We start from the raw sequence: 22,563 nt of genomic DNA on the forward strand, positions 1-22,563 counted from the left end.
GCTTTTGATAGAATAATTTGGTAAATGATCTATAAATTATGGTAACTTCTTATTTAATTTAGATGCTTCTTAGAAAAAATTGTGTTTGAGCTGTGAAGGAGATTGTAATTATTGGCCCAAAGAATTAATGCCAGAGGACAATTTCTCAATGAGAAATTTATAAGTCAGAGACTCAGACTTTTGTGTTTATGTGATAATCTTTTATAGTCTGCTTAATGTAGAACAGAGATTGGCAACATTTGCTTTAAAGGACCAGATAGTAGGTATTTTAGTCTTTAAGGGCCATATATAACCTCTGTCACAACTACTCAGCCCTGCCATTGTAGCTCAAAAGCAGACATAGTTAGTACATAAATGAATAAGCATGGTTATGTTCTAATAAAACTATAAAAACAGAAGGGTAGATTTGGCCTACAGGCAGTACTTTGCTCAATTCTGATGTAGAAGGGGGAAAAAAACATGTAAACAATAATAAAATTCTATGTGGAAGATATTTAGGAAGTATCTTTTATTGGTTTCATTTAATTTATTCTCTAAAATGTACATTCTAATGGTGTAAGCAATAAAAAGAGAACAGATTTATAAAAACATATAACTTACAGTGTATGCTCTTATGTAATTGCAACTAGTAAATCTGACAGATTTAATATTTCATAAGAATTCCTATAAAAATTACGACTTTGGTTTAAATTAAAGCTGTTTTTTGTTTTAATTCCTTGAAGTAGATATAATACTCACACTCAAGTAGTGTTAAACCCTTAGTTTATTTACAATTACTAATTTCTAGAGTGTAAAACTGATAACCCTATGTTATATCAACCACTAAACACAAGTATAATAATATTGAAACATTTCGTGACAAATTGAACAGTTTTGAGTAACAAACTGTTTATATAATTTACTGTCCATTAACATCATACTCTCAATGATTTAATTAACAAATGACTGCAAGGAAATTTATTTTTATTTTACATAGATAACTTCATTCAGAGGACCAAGCAGCGATACAATAATCCCAGGTCTCTTTCAACAAAGATAAATCTGTCTGACATGCAGATGGAAATCAAGCTGAGGCCCCCTTATCAAATTTCCATGTGTGAACTGGGGTCAGCCAATGGAGTCACATCTGCATTTTCTGGTGACTGTAAAGGTGCTGGTAAGATTTCTTCTGGTGAGTTTTGGATCTCAATTATTTTATTTAAAAAAATCTTTTGTAAGAACTGAGGAACTCTTGAAAATGAATTATTTTATTCTAATACTTTAAATCAAGTACATGAGAGAATGCAGAAGTTCAAAGCAATGCTTTCTCCCAGTGGTTTATAAAGTAAGCTACCAGATATGTGACTAATCAGGAAAATACTTTCAAGTGGCAATCACAGAGGCTCTCTTTGCTAGGAAAACATTTAAGGAGGTTTCTTTGTAAACATTTTTGTAGAAATGAAAAGTATTTTCTTTGTACTGTGTGAAGTGCTGTGCATTATGTCAAAATGGCAACATTTAAGGCCAGGGTTGTTGATTATAAAATTGTGCAATCACTTTGGAAAATAGTTTGGAAATTCCTCAAAAAGTTAAGCAGAGTTACCATATGACCCAGCAGTTCTACTCCTAGGTATATACCCCAGACAAATGAAAACATGTGTCCACACAAAAATAAGTACATGAATGTAGCATTATTCAAAGTAATTCATGAATAGCAGCATTATTCAGAACAGCCAAAAGGGGGAAACATCTCAGATGTCTATCAGTTGATGAATGGACAAAAAAAATGTGGTATATCCATGTAATAGAATATTAATAAAAAAGGAACGAAGTACTGGCCCATGGTATGACGTGGATGAATCTTAAAAATAGGCTAAATGAAAGAAGCCAGATACAAAAGGCTACATATTTGTAAGTTCATTGATATGACATGCTCAGAATAGGCAGACTCAGAGAGACAGAAAGTAGATTATTGGTTGACAGGAGCTGGAGGATTAGAGGGATATAGGCAGTGACTGCTACTAATGGGTATGGGGTTTCCTTTGAGGGTGATGAAAATATGGTGGGATTAGATATTTATGGCTATTGCACAGCTCTATGAGCACACTAAAAGCTTCTGAATTGTGTACTTTAAAAGGGTGAATTTTATTGAATGTGGATATTTCAAATTTTAAAATCACTAATAAATGAGGGGGTTATTACTTTGAAGACTTTCAGTTCCAGTGGTGATGAAATAGGCAATTCAGACCAGACCCGCTGAATATGTGTAGAAAAGATGAATGAAATGTATATATTCTATAGAATATATAAGTCTAATCTAATATAGAATTTAATGCAACATAATATCCTGCATTCTTTGGAGATCTAATAAACGTTATTAAGAATTACTGGGATGCAGAGGAGGATGGAGGCCCAGAGAAATGAGCCTAATGTTCACTTTTCCCTTTGACGGTTTTACCAATTCTGGAGGGAGAAGTGGACAGTCTTTCAAGACTAAGGAGACAGGATTAGAAACAGGGCCTACCAAAGTGGTGAACCTTATAAGCAACCCCTCCCCCCCCAGCTTTGGGTTAGGACCTTAGATTTCTATACCCAAGGAGTCTGGGTGAACTGAAGTAGACAGGCTTTTGTAGGGACTGTAGCTCTGTTTTGAGTCATATTTTTCTCTAAAATTGGAATGAGGTGATTCCACTATGCTCATAGTGCAAAGATCCTGACTGAAGCAAACAAGTATCTTTCTTGGGAGAAGATAGTTTCATAAGCTTCAGGTTATGTCTACAACAAGATTTTGAAAATAGAATGTTTGGCAAATAGTCATAAATAACTAAGCACCTTAAGAGACTATACTATATGAACACAGACCCTCAGAAACACACACAAACACACACACACACACACACACACACGATCTGATGGGAACCAGAAGATGCACACACACACACAACATGAACACAGACCCTCAGAAACACACACACACACACACACACACACTAGATCTGATAGAAACAATGGGAACCAGAAGACACACACACACACACACAATCCGATAGAAACAATGGAAGCCAGAAGACAATGTAATGATATCTTCTAAGGGATGAAAGAAAATAACTACAGATACAGAATTCTATGCTTACAAAAATATCCTGAAAGAATGAAGTTGTAAGAGAGATATCCTTGTGTTCCTCATCGTGATCTTAGAAAGCAGTTTAGTCTTTAGGTTTCTGCTGATATAACACCTGAAAATAGCTGTAGATGTTAGATAAAAGAATGAGTGAAGCTGTGTTGCAGTAAAACTTTATTTATAAGAACAAACTGGTGGTGATTTGAATTTGGCCTTTGGGTCATAGTTTGTCAACCTCTGCTGTAGACTAATTTCTGGCACAGAGTTAATATAACATAGTGACAATATGGTAAATATAATGATGTCTGTATCAGGTAAAAGTAAAATGCTTCTGATTTTTTCTACTTATTAACATAGAGAAAAAGAAAGTTACCAGATTAGTAACATTACAGGTCAGGGAATGAATTGATTTGTTCCATAAGGAAATTGCATCTGGAAAAGCACATGCAGTTGGAACCTACAATAATCTGTCATCCTCTAAGACAACCACACCCATTTTGGAGACCTAAATGAGAGAAAATTGGAAATATAATAGGAATCACTACCCATGCATCTTTTAAGCCTTGGATGGTGGCACTGATCTCTGCAGCTATCTTGATTAGTATTTTGATGATGTTTGGGTTGGGGCAGCTCCAGAATTTCCACTGGCTCTTCCTTATCTAACAGTTCTAATTACATGGGTCTGGCAGTTGATATTATGAAGGACATCTGTCCATCAATATATACACTCAGGATTCAGGAGTATAATTTTAATTAGGGGTGAGAGGTCCAACTTGACTTACCAGGAGGTGGACTTTGTTGGAAACTCTACATATTACCTGACTTCTATAAGTCCCCACTCTAACCTGTAAACGACAGTCATATCCTGGATCACCAAACACCAGACACTTGAAAAATGGGGAGAATCTGACATCTGTTAGTATTTTAAGAAAGAGAAGTTTTTAAAGTAATTCCCAACTGGAACTTATTTTAATATTAACTTTAAACTTGCTTTTAATTCAGACCAAGCCTATATAATATTTTGTCCCCAAGTTAAAATATGTTTTTCTGTTTTGGAATTTCTAAATAAAATTATTTACTTGCTTTTTTTCTCTATCACAATATCTTATTTTTGATTTATTTTTTAATATTTTTAATTTTTTGATGTTTTGCTTTCCCCACAATTGGGCATGAATGTTTTTTATCTTGCCATACTTATAATTTTCTGAAGTCTACAGATGTCCATCTGGGGTCAATATGTTAACATTATGTTCTGCTTTTATTTTTTGTTTTTTTTTTCAACATTTCTATTATTGAAAATTTCAAATATATACAAAATAAACAGAATAGTATAATTTACCCTCATGTACCGGTCACCCAGCTATAACAACTGTCATTTTACCATTCTTGTTTCATCTGTACCTCTGTCTACTCCCAACTCATCCACCCAATAATTTCTTTCTTTTTTTTTTTATTATTTCAGCATATTATGGGGGTACATAAGTTTAGGTTACGTATATTGCCTTGTTCCCCCACCCCCCGAGTCAGAGTCAATAATTTATTTCTACACTTTTTTCTTTTTTAAGGGAAATTTACATATACTGAAGTGCACAAATCTTTGCTATACATTCCCTGTTTTAAAATACATGTTTCATTATTATTCAGGTATGATGAGAAGGAGATGACTGCCATTGAAAAGATAGTTTGTTATACTCACTGATCCCTAAAGAAGGGAGCACAGGAGGAAATACCAATGTGGGTAAGGAGGCAGAGGGAGCAGGAGGAAGATGTGGGTGAGAACTTTTATTGTGATTTCAATGGTAAGGAATGGGCGTGGCAGGATTAGGAAGTTTTAGAATTGGCTAGTTTGAATAATTTCAGTGGGCTCTGGATCATAGAGACTGTCTCTAGTTGTCTGATGCCTGGCCCTGGGGTGATCAGGGCAGGAAAATAATGGCACTGAGTGTGAGAGCCCAATAGAGGAGGTGGTTAGGAGTGCGAGGTCTGGATTGGTTGGAATATATGCGAAAGGTGTGTTCACACAAGTTGTTTGCTATCTCTAGGAATTAGTTAACCCTGAGAGAGGCAGTTCCTCCAGGGTCAGCAAGGCCTCAAGATGTCAAAACGTCAAAAATACAGAATAAAAAGACATGATTAATACACACCCCTAACACAGTATAGAACATTTCCATCTCCTCCCAAAATGTTACTTTGTGTCCCTTCCAAATCAATCTCTACTTCCCTCGAGACAAACATGGTTTTGATTTTTTCACTTTAGTTTTTTTTGTTCTAAAACTTTAAAGAAGACTATATTATGTGATTCTTGTGTTCAGCTTCTTTTGCTTAGCATGTCATACATGCATGTTGCATGTCTCGGCGGTTTGTTCCTTTTTATTGCTGAGCGATATTCCATGGTATAAACGTACCACAATTGGTTTATTCATTCCCTTGCTGATGGACATAAGCTTATTTTCAAGTTTTGTTATTCTACATAGAACTACTGTGAACATTTATCTTTGTCAACATATGCTTTCATTTCCCTTGAGTAAATATTAGGAGGTGAATTGCTAGGTCAAAAGGTTGCATGTTTTAACTCTTTAAAAACTGCCAGTTTTCTTAAGTAGTTGTACTGTTTTACCTTCCCACAAGTAGTATATGAATATTTTGATTACTATACAGCCTCATCAACATTTAGTGCTCTTAGTCTTTAATTTTATGTCCTGCTTTTATTTTGTTTAAAAAACTTCACAAAACCCTAAATTTAATATACTTCTCTCGGTTTCTCTGACACTTGTATTTTTTTTTCACCTATTTTGTCATTTTCTAGACAATTTATCAGTTGCCTAAAAACACTGCTTTGTTTTGGCTGGTGTCTATAAGCCAAATAGATTTACCAATCTCTCCTCTCAAACACACAAGTGTGCGTATGCATACCTCACAGTCCAACAGGTATTGCTTTTTTTCCTCCAAGGTATTATGCACATATTGTGGGGCATTTTATAAAGATAGTAAATACATTAACTGATCTCAAGATGGGAAAAGGAAATAAAATCCAATAAGTAAAATACAAGGTAGAATGTGATACATGCTCCAAAAGAGGTACGAAGGGAGTACGACTTTGTGGTCTTGGGGCCTTGAAGGACATGCGTGCTTTCTACAGGTGGTGATGATAAAGTCCTCACTGGTGAAAAGAATAGTATGTTTTTGTGCCAAAGTGTTAGACTCATTCAGTTATACTTTAGTAATAAATTATGCTCATTTAGATGGAATGACCTGATATTTCTCTATGTCCCGCAGCTTGTTCCTCCAGACATTTTGGGCATCTTTGAATGACTGTGCCTTCTGAACTTTGCCTTTGGCTGGGGGATAGGCACTGTGGTATTATGAAGCTTGAGGTTTAGAATAGTACCATCTTTTAGAATCCTCATAATGACTGTTCTGGGACTCTCCTTCATCAATTATTCTTCCTTTTTCTTGACTCTTCTATTTTATCCTCAGTGAATTATTTCATTCCACTAGTATAAATGTATTCAAGTCTTCCTCCCTTTCACATTGTGGGGGAAAAAGAATTATTTTCTCAATCCATTATCTCTGCTGTTAAGCTTTCATCCTGTTAACTGTAGTAGTATCCATTTATGCTTCTACTTCTTACCATCACCAGTTATTCAACCTCTTGTAGTTTGAAATTTGCCATAAGCCACTTTTCTGAAAATATCTTATAAAAAGAATTATCAGTTATCTCCTGGTCAATAAATCTAACACTCTTTTTTTTTTTTTTCTTTTTAAATTCAGATTTTCTTTGGCCTGTGTGTAGATACTGTTATCCATGTCTTTCTTCTTGATGGTCTTCCCTTCCTAGGTTTCTGTGGCTCTTTACTCTTTGTTCTCCTGTGTCTGTCTTCTCTGACTCCCCTTCCTTCCCTTAATGGCAGTGTTTATTAAGGATTTGCCCTTGGCCTACTTCTTTCCTCAGTAATCTCATTTAAACCCTTCCCTTCAGATGCAGATCTGTTTCTCCACCTACTGCTGTTCTTTTCTTCAGTTGCTTGTTAAAACATGTATGACCGTCACCTCAAATTTGGTATGTTTAGAATATCCCCATTCTTGATCAGACCTGAGTTTCTTCCTATAGGTCTGTTGCTAGCCTCATCTTTCTAATCACCCAGATGTAAAACCCCAACATTTTCTTTGATTTTTTTCTCTTTTGTTTCCCACATCTAATTAGTTGCCAAGTCTAATAGTTTTAACCTCCATAGTATCTCTCACCCCTTTCTTTTTCCCTATTTCTTCTGTGACTGTCCTAATTCAGGCCCTGATTTCAGTCCGTTTTTGCAATAACTCTCTCATGAACTCCCTGTTGTAGAATTATAAGAAGAACATGGGCTTTGCAGTTAGACAAACCCAAGTGCTAATTGTGAAGATGGCCCTTATTAGCTGTTTGACTTAGCAAATTATTTAACCTCAATTTACAGATGAGAAAGTTCACGCACAGAGAGGTTAGTCACTGCTACCTCATGAGTATCTCATTTTGAAGGATAAATGGGACAATGTGTGCCTAGTGAGAAGGCACTCAGAAAATATTTCTCTCTTCCTACTTTTGATCTCTTTATAACCCATTAATAGATTAATATTCTTTAAGCATAGACGTAATCCTGTCAGTCTCCTGCTCTGCAGTGGTTCCCCATTGTCTCATTTCCCATAATTCCTAGCCTAGGATTTCAGACTATTAATTTGCTTCAGCCTCCCTTTCTGACCTTATTTCCCCCTACACTTCACAAACATCTCTTTGAGCCAAACAAAGCTGCTAATAATGCCCCCATTCTCATTTTGCTATTGTTCCAAATGTACTGCACACCTAGTACCCAGCATGTTGCCAAATTGAAGCGTGCAGTAAGCGTTTTGGGATAACAGTGGGTCTAAAATCTGTTTTACTGAAGTAAAAAATAGAATATAGATAGCATAATACATTAAAATATGGTTAAATATCTATTTCAGTTTGTTAAAGTGAAATTATCCTTAAGGAGCATCACCCTTTTGTGTTGTGTGCAGATGGAGTTTTCTCTTGATAACCATTCTCAAAGTGCAAGCCACAGGTCCTGGGAAGGAGGTGGAAATGGAGCATCTTACTTTAGAATTTCTTTCCCACAGTGATTTGGCACAGGGCCAGCCTGTCTTTCAGGACAATGCATACCTTGTTCTTGTTAAAGGAGGCTTATCATTTGCTTTTATGGCTTTAATTATATTTTGATAATTTTGAAATAATTAATTTATACATGGTATACTATCATTATAAAGAGAGTGCTCTAAGGCCAAGAGGCAAATGTTAGAAACTTAATAGATATTTAGTTTATATATGTTTACTATTCATTTCTTAAATAGGTATTCATCACATTAAAATGGTAATATTTTTCCATTGAAGAATGGCTACACCTTACTTGGCTATAAAAAGCTAAGGTTTTTTAGTTATAAAGCAGAATATTATTTGGGGTTTTTTTGTAAGGTAAGCTTGTTTTGTATACTTTAGAAATGTGATTTATATAATCTGGTCAGTTGTCAGGTGGTTTTATTCTTGAGGCCCATATTAAGGATTTCTTTTTTTAGAGGGCCAGTTCTCCCTTCCTACTGAGGAGAGGGGAGGGAGGCAATAAAACATGACTAATCAATAGACCATTTGGATAGATTTTAAAATTGTGAAATTTTTTTTCTCTACTGATATAAAACTTGGTAGCAATACTTAATAAAGACATTTAATTTTCTATTTTCATATTAAAATCTTAAGGAAATTGGTTAGGAGATCAGGCAGACTGAGGCACCAAAGAAATTTAGGAAAATATTATCCCATATTAGCATTTTTTGCTGAACTTGGGAAACAGATACTTTTTGTGATATTTGGGTTTTGCTTTTTAATAAACTGTTCAGAGAAGGTTTTCTGCTATAATGGCTGAATATAAGTTGCAACGATTTAAGCCCTTTCTTATATTAATGTTCCACCTCATTAACTTCATTGTTGGGGCTTTTACACTTCAGTGCTTTAAATAAAATAATCTAAATGTGACTCTGTTGTCCTCTTTCCCTCTTGTCTCCCTTTTCAGGTCTAGATGATTATGTATTTAGTTTTGTGTTTTCATTTAGACTCCATTGTTAATTCTATTAAGCGCAAGATGATGAAGCTTTTGTATAACTGAATGTCTTAAGCTGCTGAAGCCCTGAAAGATCTGGGAATGTATTTGTAAAGATAAAATAGTCACGTCTTCCGCTGGTGCTTTATAACTTTTACCATCAAGTGTTTTTCAGAGGACCGGGAACTGCATAGCTATAAGACTCCATTCTGTTGTGGAGTTCAGATTGTTGATTATATATGAGCTTTCACATATATCCAGTAGTATTTATAGCCCTGGAACCCAAATAAGGGAGAGTTTTGCTTAAAAGCAAGCTGTGTTTGTCCTTAAAAATGTTTTCTAAGCATTTTCAGAAAAAGTAGAAATTATGCAATGAATTTCCAAGCAAAGTCACCTTTGCAAATATTTGCACCTACTTGCAAATAGTAGACATATTTAGGCAGTAAGGTTTTTTCTAAATGATTTACTGCCAGTTGTGAGCACTCCTTTGCACTGTCTATCCCAAATGCAAGTTATATGTATTTGTTAAAAATGTAGAGAAAGAGAAGTTAATTTAGTTTGAGTTCAGGAGAATGAAGCTTTTATGTTATCAAATATATTACATTTTAAAAGATATTTAATTATGAAGATACATTGTTTAATTTTATGAAGATTAATCTATGTTTAATCCCTTTAAATTGAGAAGTGAATTTTTGTTTTACATAAGTTCAGCTATGTGAGATGTTGGTGCCCATTTCTAACTATTTCTTTTATTTTTCAGCTCACCAGCGACTGGAACCAGCAACTCTGTCAGGGATTGTGGCATTTATCCTTAGTCTTTTATGTGGAGCTCTGAATTTAATTCGAGGCTTTCATGCCATAGAAAGTCTCCTGCAGGTACTGTGCTATTTTTGTAACTTCAGGTGACTGTGCCTGTTCATTCTACTTGTTACATAATTGATTTAGATTGGATTGGGTTTTAGTACTGCTTATAATGCATGCTCAAAATTGGTGTTTTCTACACCTACCCTAGTCTCCATTCTTCTAAAACCACTGATTTCTGGTTAGCTTCTTTGAATCCATAAGTCTATGTTTATTTATCATCCACTCTTCAGGAAGCAGTGTTTATAGGCATTCTGGGGACACCAAGATATGGGTCCTGCAGTCTCACAACTTAACGTTGAACTGGGGAGGCAAAGAAGTCCATGAATAATTGCCAATTACACAGAATTGGGAAGAGGAGACATCAGTGTGACTCAGGATTAGAGAAGAAGGTTTTGTGGAGGAGGGTTGAGCTGGCCTAGAAAGGATCTGAGCAGATGGAAACAATGGAAGAGTGAAGAGGGCGCACGTGGGCAGTGTTTTGTCCCACTTCTGCCTATTCCTACTCAGTTATCTGCTCCTTTTCTTTCTTTCTTTCTTTTTTTCTTTTTCTTTTTTCTTTTTTCTTTTTTTGGTGGCCTTTTAGAACTTGAGCTCCCTGGGAAATTGTTAATTTCTCCAGATATTGCCAACTATTTCATTTTCCAGTGTAATTTCTTCTAGAAACTATAGCTATCATAATATGCCAATTTTGGCTTGTCATGGTGGCTCACACCTGTAATCCCAGAACTTTGGGAGTCTGAGGTAGGAGAATAGCTTGAGGCTACGAGTGCAAGGCTGCAGTGAGATGCAACCATGCCACTGCACTCCAACCTGGGCGACAGAGTGAGACCCTGTCTTAAAAAATACAGATATAGATATATTAATACAAACACACTAATTTTTTCTTTTATGCCTTTTATAAACTTTTCAAAATTTCCCTTCTTAAAGTTTTGCACATTTAAGACTGCACAGCATTCCTTTCCCTTGTTTCTACTTACTTTCTCTGGAGAATTCATGACACCTTTACATTGTGAATTAGTCCTAGTTCTTTTGTCAGCATTAAGCTCAGAATATCATTTGTAAAAACCCAGTCAATGCACTTTATATTCAGTTTTAAAATTGCTGTTAGTTTGGGGAACACTCAGAGGGTATCTTTCTGCATACCCTCTGTATGTATTGAGCCACCTAATGCCAACAGCATGCAACATCAGAAGTTCCAGCAGCAGAGCTGTCCCTAGAGGAGATGGATGGGGCTTCTCATGACTTCCCAATTCCTCTTCCAAACACCGTCTGCCCACAGGTAAAGCCCCTCTCCTCTTTCAGACACAGGACAGCGGCTGTCATCCCTCTACCTTCCTATCCCCCATCTCCCAGCAAGGTCAGATTTATTCCAGCAGAAAGAGTTCAATTTTAAGCAATTTAGACAACCTGACAGAGAAGAAACAAAGGCAATTTGGAGACTCATGACTGCAAACAGCTGATAAACAAGATATTCTTTCTCTCTCTCTCTCTCTCTCTCTCTCTTTTTTGTACTTGATGTAGTAGAAAGAACAGCAGTATCTGTGTATGAATAGTTGATTTTTGTTGGTGGACCAGGCCTAGGTAGAGAAAATCTTTAACACCATAGAGCTTTGCCATCCCTGACTTATGAGACCGTACGTAAGTTGTGGAACCTGGGGATTAGACCACCTTTAAGTTAAAATTCAGACAAGCTATTGTATCTCACAAAACTTGTTAAAGGAAACGATAATTTCTATCAGGCACTCAGATATCCTATCCCTCTTCTTCTTAGGCTGATTGTTTTCTTCTCTTTCCTCTGATTCAAAACAAAAACTAAGGAAAGTAGTATAAACTACAGCTTTGCATGCTTTTGAGATGCTACAACTAGCTAAAACCTACCTTGTTTCCTAATTGTTCCATGTTATCCCTCTGATTAGTAATGTCTTTGTTTCATTGAAGTTGATATAATTTTAGGTTTCAGGAGAATAATCTGATTAACTAATTACCACTTACGTGTAATTGACTGATAGCTCTGAGATTTCTCAGCCTCTTTACATTTTATTTTATTTTTTTTTTTTGAGACAGAGTCTCACTCTGTTGCCCAGGCTAGAGTGAGTGCCCTGGCGTCAGCCTAGCTCACAGCAACCTCAAACTCCTGGGCTCAAGTGATCCTCCTGTCTCAGCCTCTCGAGTAGCTGGGACTACAGGCATGCGCCACCATGCCCGGCTAATTTTTTCTATATATATATTTTAGCTGTCCATATAATTTCTTTCTATTTTTAGTAGAGATGGGGTCTCGCTCTTGCTCAGGCTGGTCTCGAACTCCTGAGCTCAAACGATCCGCCCACCTCGGCCTCCCAGAGTGCTAGGATTACAGGCGTGAGCCACCGCGCCCGGCCAGCCTCTTTACATTTTAAAAAGACACCTTTACAGACCATTATCTCTCATGAACATAGATGTAAAATTCTTAAAAAATATTAGCAAATCATATCAAGCAATGTATAAAAAGAATTAAACACCACAACCAAGTGGAATTTATCATAGGTATGCAATGCTAGTTCATTAGCATCAATTAATGGGGCTGGGCATGGTAGCTCACGCCTGTAATCCTAGCACTCTGGGAGGCTGAGGCAAGAGAATCACTTGAGGTCAGGAGTTCAAGACCAGCCTGAGCAAGAGCAAGACCCTGTCTCCACAAAAAATAGAAAATTAGCCAGGAGCTGTGGCGTGCACCTCTAGTCCCAGCTACTTGGGAGAATAAGGCAGGAAGATTGCTTGAGCCCAGGAGGGTGAGGTTGCAGTGAGCTGTGATCACATCACTGCACTCTGTCCAGAGCAAAACCCTGTCTCAAAAAAAAAAAAAAAAAAATCAATTGATCTATCACATCAACTAAAGAAGAAAAATCACATGATCATATCAGTAGATGCAGAAAAAGTATTTGACAAAATTCAGCCCCCATTTACGATTTAAAAAAAAGAACTTGCAGCAAACTAGGAATAGAGGGGAACTTCCTCAATTTGATAAAGAGGAAAACCCTACAGCTAACATCATCCTTAATGATGAGAAACTCAGTGCTTTCCCCTAAGATCAGGAACAAGGCAAGGATGTCCTCTCTTACTCCTCTTCAACATCTTCCTGAAAGTTCTAGTTAATGCAGTAAGACAAGAAAAGGAAATAAAAGGTATATGGATCGAGAAGGAAGAGATAAAACTGTCTTTGTTCACAGATGACATGATTGTCTATGTGGAATATCCCAAGATTTGACAAAACTGGAATTAATAAGTAATTATGGCAAAGTTGCAGAATATAGGAGGTTCATATACAAAAGTCAATTGCTTTCCTGTATGCCTATAAGGAATAATTAAAATTTGAAATTAAAAACACCATACCATTTATATTGACACCAAAAAAGAGACAATTTAGAGTAAGTCTAACAAAATATATATAAATATTACAAAATATCTAATAAGAGCTGTATGAGGGAAATTATAAAACTCTGATAAAAGAAAGATCTAAATAAATGGAGAAATATTCCATGTTCATAGGTAGAAGACTTAATATTGTTTAGGTGTCAGTTCTATCCACCTTGGTCTATTGATTCAACACAATCCCAACTAGAATTCCAGCAAGTTATTTTGTGGATGTTGACAAAATTATTCTAAAGTTTACATGGAAAAGAAAAACACCCAGTGTATAGGGAAAAACAAACTTCTATATTCTCACTGACAACTCTCAATACTTCCAGAACTTCATTTCTAACACCAGATGTGTGAGGAGTTTTTTCCCCACACCAACCAATTCCCTAACACTAGGTGAATGTCCTACAAGTCAATTCTAACACTATCTACCTGGAGTTAGCACAGACCTCACAGGTTAAGGGCTCAGTCGCACAAGACTAAGGAGCATCCTGATTGTCACCTGTGCTTCTGACCAACTGGCTGTAATTTGGAGGTTCCCACAACTCCCTCCTTGGGTTCAGTCATTTACTAGAATGGTCCCCAGAACTCAGGGAAACACATTCACTGCTTTATGATGAAGTATTAATATACAAAGCATAAAGGTAAATAGCCATGAAGTGGTACATAGAGGGAGGTCTGGAAGGGTCCCAAGCACAGAAGCTTCTGTTTTCATGCAGTTGGGGTTTGCCACCCTCCTGGCATATGGATATGTTCACTAACCCAGAAGCTCTGAACCCTGTCTTTTAAGGCTTTTTATGGAGGCTTCAACATGTAGGTATGATCAATTATTAACTCAATCTCCAGCTCCTTTCCCCTCCCAGAGGATGGAAGTGGGGCTGAAAGTTCCAAGTCTCATTGGCTTAGTCTTTCTGATAACCAGTCCCTATCCAGGATTGCACCAAGAGTTGCCTCATTAGAAGAAAAGGTGCTCCTGTCACCCAGGCAATTCCAGGGATTTAAGAGTTCTTTGTCAGATGCTCCTATCACTCAGGAAATTAAAAGGTCTCAGAAAGCTCTATATCAGGACAGGACTGGGATCAGAGACCAAATATTCGGACAAAAGAGTCTCCTAACACCTTTATATTTATAAAAGTTTTAGGAGCTCTGTGTCAGGAACCAGGGGCAGAATTTATATACAGTCATATGTCACATAGTGATGGGGATACATTCGGAGAAACTTGTCATTAGGCGATTTTGTTACTGTTTGAAGTTCATAGAGTGTTACACAAACCTGGATGGGGTAGCCTATTGCTTAGAGGCTACAAACCTGTACAGCATGTTACTGTACTGAATCCTGCAGGCAGTTGTAACACAATGGTAAGTATTTGTGTATCTCAACACAGAAAAGGTATGGTAAAAATATGGTTTATAATCTTATGGGACCACTGTGGTCTGTGCAGTCCATTGCTGACTGAAATATTGTTTTGTGGCATGTAGCTATATCTTTCTTATTATTTCACACCCAGAATAGCCAATACAATGCTGAAAAAGAAGAACAAAGTTAGAGGACTCACATTATCTGACTTCAAGACTTATATAAAGCTATAATAGTTAAGACAGTATGATTCAAGACTTATATAAAGCTATAATAGTTAAGACAGAGTACTTAAGTAGTTTATAAACCACAGGTAGTTTTAAAAGATTTTCCAGCAAATTCTGATCCATTCACCTAAATGAGAATCACTGCCTTTGGAAATTCACTGGATCAAAAGTGGAGGCTCCTATTGTTCCCATTATTGGGGATTTTTTTTATCTGCATAGAGAAATATATGGTGAGTGACTGGTGCATAGAAATATTTTTCCTTGTCCTCCTGTGAGGATAAATGAGTGAGTGCTACGTAGTGTTGGAAGTACCTGTCCTCTAAAGATTATAGGCAAACAAAAGTGTTAATAAAAAATGAAATGTCAGAGTGTAAGTGGGCACAGTGATAAACTTAAGAGTTTTAAACAGGGTACATTCAGGGGCACAAACTGGACAATTTTAACAAGTACGTCCTTAGCCCGATTTAACATGAAAGAATATATACAAAACTGGTGACCTGAGGTCTCTCACTTTTGATTTTCCCTCTTTAGAGTCTGTTTTATCATTGTTCATGACTTGTGTTGGATAAAAGATTCTTCTTCTTTTCACTAAAGCCATTAGACTTAAGACATACTTCTTAGCCTTCTTTCTGGTTTATCAATATAGTATTTTGTGTTAGGGATAATCTCTAACATTGCTCTAGATATAAATTTTTGGTCTGTAAAAGTAGATTTTTCTGAGGTGGTCTGCTCTGTAGACTTAAGTGCAAATCCCAGGACACAGGACTTAAACCTTTATTTATTTTGAAGTTACCAGCAATGGAGTTATTCAAATCATGGTGGTGGTTGAGGAAGAGGAAAGGCATATCCAGATTAAGTGGCCTCACCATTTCTCTAATACTTGATTTAAGAGCACAGGATTTATTTGGGGATCATAATTTTAGATCTAGCTGAAAATATGTAGTGTATTTCCTGAGTGTGAGTAATATGTAGACATTAATTTAAAGTTTGCTTTTTTAAGGTCATGAATTCTAAATACTCTTGTCGAATGCTAAAAATGATTGCTACATTTATCTTTAGTGTGTAACTTTGTGCTTGAGGCACATTTAAATTTGAGGACCTACATGAATCAACATTCTTGTATATTGTTAATGTTGTTTGAAGATTCAGCACAAGTTTGTTTCTTCTAGATTCATAACTGCCTCATAGGGTGATATCGAGGGATTTATTCAAATAAGTAGCACTGAAATTTTTCTTTGCTATCTAAGTTTAGACTGGTGAGGTTTAGGATGGGTATAGTATTAGTTAAGTTGGTAAATTTGATTTGGTGTTCACAATAATGTGTAAATTAGATTATTTTCACTCCCTAACTTTGTTCTGAGTTTAGAGATGTTAATAAGTTTATTGTAAATTGATACCTCATGAATGCATAAGCTTTATCACATCGGCTTGTATTGCATGTTTCAAGAATCAACCTGGAAATAAGGATAATAATTATGCTGATGCCAACCTAGAAGTAATTTGCATGTGGTGCATTAGAAAAAAGTCGAGTCTTTTTTATTTTTTTAAAAATGTATCCGTTGTTTAATTAGGTTCTTTTTAAGAAATTTAGAACACCAATTTTTGAGGATCAACCCCATTCGTCAGGGCAAACACAGACCACAGGTAGCCCTGGTGCTGAGGAATAGCTTTGATTTTTGGAAAGATTTACAAGTCCACAGCTTTCTTATCAACCATGCACTGCTCTGTAATCTCGTATTTCTCTTTTTCTGTGTCTAAGAGCTCACCCTCCTGGTGTCTGGGCTTCTGCAGTTTCTTCTTGAAGTAAGCATCGGTAAGATGTTTTAGGATTTTTACATTGCTGATATCAATTTTTGTGGAGGTGGTGATGACAAATTTCTGGTGTGTTCTTCACAGAGGAACTTGATTGAGGACCAGAGGTCCAGTCACAAGTAACAAGCCACTGCCCAGCTGCTTCAGGAAAACCATCTTGCCTTTGTGGCGCCCAGTGAGGATGGTCAGAAGGGTCCAGGAAGGATGCTAGCTCGAAGTTCTCTCACCTGCTGACTGAAGGGCTTTTTGCTGTGGCTCAGCAGCTTTCGAGGCACATCGTCAGTAGGATAATACCTGGGCATTTTGCAAAGTTTAATCACCCAGGTACCACCATTCTTGTCACCACCAGCTGGTTTTGTAACGGTGGCAAGAAGCTGCTGCTTTTTCTTTTCAATCTTGGATTTAGTGACTGAGTACTTCTTCCTGTACATGGCCTTGCTGGAATACATAGCAGATCAGGAATATCTGCCAATTTCTCTGACTAGGACAGGATTTCAGCTGCAGTGGGCTTCTCTTTCTTGGGCTTTTTGTCCTTGCCACTGGCATCAGGCTTATTGGCTTCAGGTTCCTTCTCTTTTGTATCCGGCTTCTCAACTTTTTCACCTGCCATCTTGCAAGATAGGAAAGAGCAAAATTGAGCAGTAGAAATGCCGGCCTGGAAGTCAGGATACCTGGGCCCTGTCTACCAGTAACTAACTTTGTGAGCTTAGATGGGTTTCTTTACCTTGTTAGATCTCATCTTCTGATTCTGCAAGATGAAGGTTTTAGACTTCATAAGCCCAAGGACTACTTCAGCACTAACATCCTAAGATTTTCTGATTCTAAAATTGTTTGTAATAGCTAGTACAAAGCAGAAGTAATCAACTTGCTTTTCTTTCTTGTCTTCTTTATTTCCCATAGTATTGTTAATACCGTTTAAAGAAATTATATGCCTGTTAAAGCTAAACAGAAAATTTAAAATTTATTTAATGGCCTAATAGCAACAATATGGTGCTTTCTTTCAAAAGAAACAAAAGTATTTTCCTGATTATATACTAATTCATTATTAGTGAATTGGGGAAAATGTATAAAGAAGAAAATAAAAATCATCCCCAGATTTTTTCTGACATATGTATTTATATATACACACATACATGTACATATGTCATCTCTATTATTAATATATTATTTTGTGTTCCTTTTTCACTTAAGCGAATATTTCCTAATTATTATAAACATTTTAATAGTATCTTCCTAATACATTGTATGGCCATTATATGAGGCTTTTGTTTACCTTCACCCTCACCTTTAAAAAAAATTTCTTTCTCCGTATTTGTTAGTTTTCAAAGCAATACATTGGTAATTCATCATCCCCCAAAGGTGGTGAATAATGACATTTAAAAATTTTTTTATTTGAACTCCTTACCTCTCCCCTTTCCTTCCCCTCCTTCTCCACTTCCCCTCGCTCCAGCCTTTGCCTTCCTCCCTGCCTGTGTTCCCGGCCCCTGTCCATTCCCACTTCTGTCTCCCGCTCCTAACCTCTGCCTACTTTCCCCCAACTCTAGCTATTCCTTCACCTAGATTTCATCTGCTTCCTCCCTGCTGGGTCTTTTCCCTCAGCCCTGCTGTATCACCTAAGAGCACATTCAGGAATAACATTGATCGGGTGTCGGGCAGATGTGGGTGGGGGAGGGGATGGGTGCATACATACATAATGAGTGCGATGTGCACTGTCTAGGGGATGGACACGTTTGAAGCTCTGACTCGGGGTTGGGGGGCAAGGGCAATATACGTAACCTAAACTTTTGTACCCCTACAATATGCTGAAATAAGAACAAGAAAAAATAAAAAATAAATAAATAAAATAAAATAAACAACAACCAAAAACCCCCCAAAAGCCTCTTGACCTGTATTTTCTTCTAATTTTTTTAAAGAGTAGACTACATTTGTTGTCCCTGCTCCTTCGCCTTCTATTTCCTTAGTCTCCTGTGATCTCTTTTTGTCCCCATGATTCTTTCAGACACCTGCCATTAAGCTCACCAGTATCCTTCTGATTACAAAATAGTTTAGCCACTCTTAGTGCCCTTATCTTATGTGCCTGCTCTGCCTCATCTCATATATCATTCAGTTCTTCCTTTTAAAAATAACACCTTGTTTAATTTCAAAAAATTTTTATTTTAGGACACTTAGATGCAAATCAAATAAATTGCTATTAATAATTAAATATATTTACATTCTTATTGACAATCTCTCATCCCTTCATTTCCATGAAACCATTTTTTATGGTTTTTAAAAAGTGTTTTTTCTCTTTTTCTTCCTATTCCTCAGTTAGGTCAATAAACTTTCTTCCTCCCCCATCCTTTGTATAGTGGCATTCTCCAGTATTCTGTCCTTGGTTTTATATTCTTCTAATTCTACAACTTCTTGGATACTTTCAAAGTGGCTTTTTGAAAAAAGTTTATATATAACATACATACACAGTAAAATAGGCACATGGTAAATTTCAAAGCCTACAAAAATTGACATTAATTTTCACAAAAAAATTCTTTTCCCAAGAGTGAATCACTGGTGTATCCTTCTAGAGAGATTATGTGTGTATGCTAGTATATATGTATTTATATATTTACTTTTTATTCTTTTAAAGTTATTTTTATGTAAATAGTATACTCCATACTGATTTGCATCTTTTAAATCTAGTAATATGTAGAACAGTTCACATCAGTACATAGAGATGTATTCCATTCTTTTTAGTGGCTGCATGGCATTTTTTTGGTTTGTATTTTCCTCCCCCTGCATAACATTTTATTTTGAAAGAATTCAAACTTACAGAAAAGTTTAAAGAACAGTACAATTAACATCCACTTGTATGACTACCTTTCTTCTTTCCTTTCTCCCTTTTTCTGAATCTTGGGAAAGTAAAAAGCTTATTCCAAAATTATTCAATATGTATGTCTTAAGGACTAACACATTCTCTTACATAATCACAATACTTTTATCACACCAAAGAAATTTAAAAATTCATACAGTATTAGCTAATATAAACCTGTATTCATATTTCCACAGTTGCTCCCCAAAAGTCCTCTATAGTGTTTTGTTTCTCTCTCCAATCTGGGAGCCAATCAAGAATTAAGACTTGCACTTGGTTGTCATAGGCCTTTCATTTAACTACTGGTTAGATGGATGGCTACCAAACTAGATTTCTAGGTCAAACTCTTCCCTGAAGCAGATGTAAATATCCACTAAGTATAATTATTTCAGTGTCTCACTGGCAATTCTAAAATAGCATGTCTACAATGAACTCAATATTTTCTGCTCTCAAATTACTTTTCCTCCTGTATTCTCAACTTAGTGCATCGTGTCATTCAAATGTTGCCTAAACAAGAAACAAACCTTGGAGTCATCTTAGTTCCTCCCTCTTTGAGACTGCAGGTCTACTTCATTTGCCCACAGTCCTTTTCCTACCTTGTCTACTTTGTCTGCCTGTTCAGTCTTCAAGACCCAAGTTAGGCTTTACTTCCTCTGGGAAATCTTTCCTGACCATTTTTTTCTCCAGGCAGAATTAGATGTGTCTCCAGTAGGCTCCCTTAGTGCCCTACACACACACACCTATCCTGTCAGTTATTACTTTGGGTGGGAATTATTGATTTATGTATCTGCCTTCTTAATTAGAGTGAGCCCCTTAAGTTGGCATGGACTTAATTGTTTTCTGTCCTTGGTCTAGTAACATAGTACCTGGTTTGTAAATGCTTACTGAATATTTATGGAATGGAAGAATATGTTTATGGATAATCTTTATCAAGTAGAAACTCAACTTTATCAAAGCTCAACTCTATTCAGCATGCATCTGTTAAATTGCTACTATGTGCACAGTTTCATGCAAGTAGTAAGACTATTTTCTGCCTCTCAATTAGGAACTAATTGAGAGGATAAGGCCAGTATACTAGAGGTTTAAATAATACTGAAAGGTAATCTAATTACCTGAAGAATGATACAGATAGTAACCCCAGGGAAAGAGGAGTTAGTGAATGTTTTTGAGTACTTGCTGTGTACTAGTTACTTTTCTTTGTATTTGCAAATGTTATTTCATTTAATCTCTACAACTTTTATTTTTCAAAAGATGAAATTAAAGATCATAAGTAAAGATTTAAACCCAGGTCTAACTGACTCCAGAAACATGCTTTTAAGAGTTCCAAAGGCAATTATGAAGGTTATCAAGTGACACTGTAAATTTAGAGAAGAAAATAATACAGTATCCAATTGTAGGACAAAAATTATTATATATCCCCACAATGAAATCATTATAAATTCTGTGGTTGAGGAATATTTACTCTCTTGGAAAAGTGTTTATGGTGTAATATGAAGTATTAATACTAAAAAGCAGTATATAAAAGCATTCCATTTTTTAAAAATGTGCGTACATATACAGAAGAGACATGAAGAAAATACATGAAAGAGTTAACAGTAATTCTCCAAGATCCGTGGTATTTATGGACTGTATGAATTTCTTCCTTGTATAATCTGTATTTTCCAGATCCTCAACAATGAACATGAATTTTTATAATTAGGAAAAAAGGTCACTTAAAAAAATAATAGACTAAAGACAAAATAATCAAGCAGAACTTATTTAAAGCCTTACAATTATTAAAATGGAAAGGTTTCATGTTGACCTTCCCTGCCTCTGAGGTACAACTGACATAAGCATCCCAGACAGATTAATGGTTCCTATTTTAAGATCTCACTAGGATAAGCCAGTCTCCCTCTGCCTTACAGTCATTTCTGTTGCCCAGTAATCAGCGCAAAAAGAATTTTCTCTTTATGCTATTTTATGAAGACACAGTCATGAGAGCTACTCCTGTGTTTTGTGGAAATTTTCATTATATAAAGATATTTTTTTCTAAAATAAGGAAAGGATCAAATTTAATATTCCTGCCTGGGAGAAAAAAATAATGTTCCTGCCTGGACTTTATGTTCTACTTTGTAAAAATATTCAAAGAAGTTGAGAAATATGAATATTTAAAAGGAAACAAAAAGGAATAGGAAAACATGGGTTGTCACATGTCTCCTTTAGTTTTCTTTTCAAAGAAAAGAATGATCTATCTCTGTTTTTCCTCTGGGTGGCTGTTTTTCTAGCATAGCAGGCATGACTGATTAGTCTTGATTTTTCTTACTGGGATTTAGCACACTCTAGTGGACAGGAGCTTTTTGGTGTTTACATGTTTTTTTTTTTTTTTTATCATGTCAAATTATTTTATTCAGCGATGTGCTTACTAGATAGTAAAGTTTGTCAATATTCATTTGAGTCAAGTAGTGACCCTAGTAAGCAGGAGTAAATTTGTCAGCCTCTGGGGTGTTATGCACTTTTATATGGTTTCTTTAGTGGGAGGAAGAGAGGCTTTTCACGTTATGTGGGAACTTTTTTCCCGTGATTTTCATTTTCTCTTGGGTGTAATGAAATTGATGGAGGAGGCCATGATAGGAACATTCGTACTTCTACCTCATGCTCTTTGGGTCCATTTTAGGACTCTTAAGAATTTTTATGTAACACTTGGTGACAATTTTTGCAGTTTATGCATAGACACTGTTGTATCCTATCCTGATGGATTGTTTCTGGAAATGGACTTCCACGAGAAAAAAAAGTAATCTTTTATCTTGTTTTTGCAGAGTGATGGTGAAGATTTTAATTACATCATTGCATTTTTCCTTGGAACAGCAGCCTGCCTTTACCAGGTA

The 22,563-nt window shown here is 36.1% G+C and overlaps 1 protein-coding gene and 1 pseudogene across 1 annotated transcript in view; one reads left to right on the top strand and one right to left on the bottom strand.

Moving 5' to 3' along the window:
* SEC22A (SEC22 homolog A, vesicle trafficking protein) overlaps positions 1 to 22,563 on the top strand; it is a 53,291-nt gene that overhangs the window by 21,382 nt on the left and 9,346 nt on the right. The window contains exons 4-6 of the mRNA XM_069472709.1: positions 977 to 1,171; positions 9,959 to 10,074; positions 22,495 to 22,560. Of these exons, the coding sequence (XP_069328810.1) occupies positions 977 to 1,171; positions 9,959 to 10,074; positions 22,495 to 22,560 (377 nt within the window). The remainder of the gene's footprint in view (positions 1 to 976; positions 1,172 to 9,958; positions 10,075 to 22,494; positions 22,561 to 22,563) is intronic.
* LOC138386346 (large ribosomal subunit protein eL6 pseudogene) lies at positions 16,630 to 17,464 on the bottom strand (annotated as a pseudogene).

This window comes from Eulemur rufifrons, chromosome 7, assembly GCF_041146395.1.
Source record: "Eulemur rufifrons isolate Redbay chromosome 7, OSU_ERuf_1, whole genome shotgun sequence".
NCBI classification, from domain to species: domain Eukaryota; kingdom Metazoa; phylum Chordata; class Mammalia; order Primates; family Lemuridae; genus Eulemur; species Eulemur rufifrons.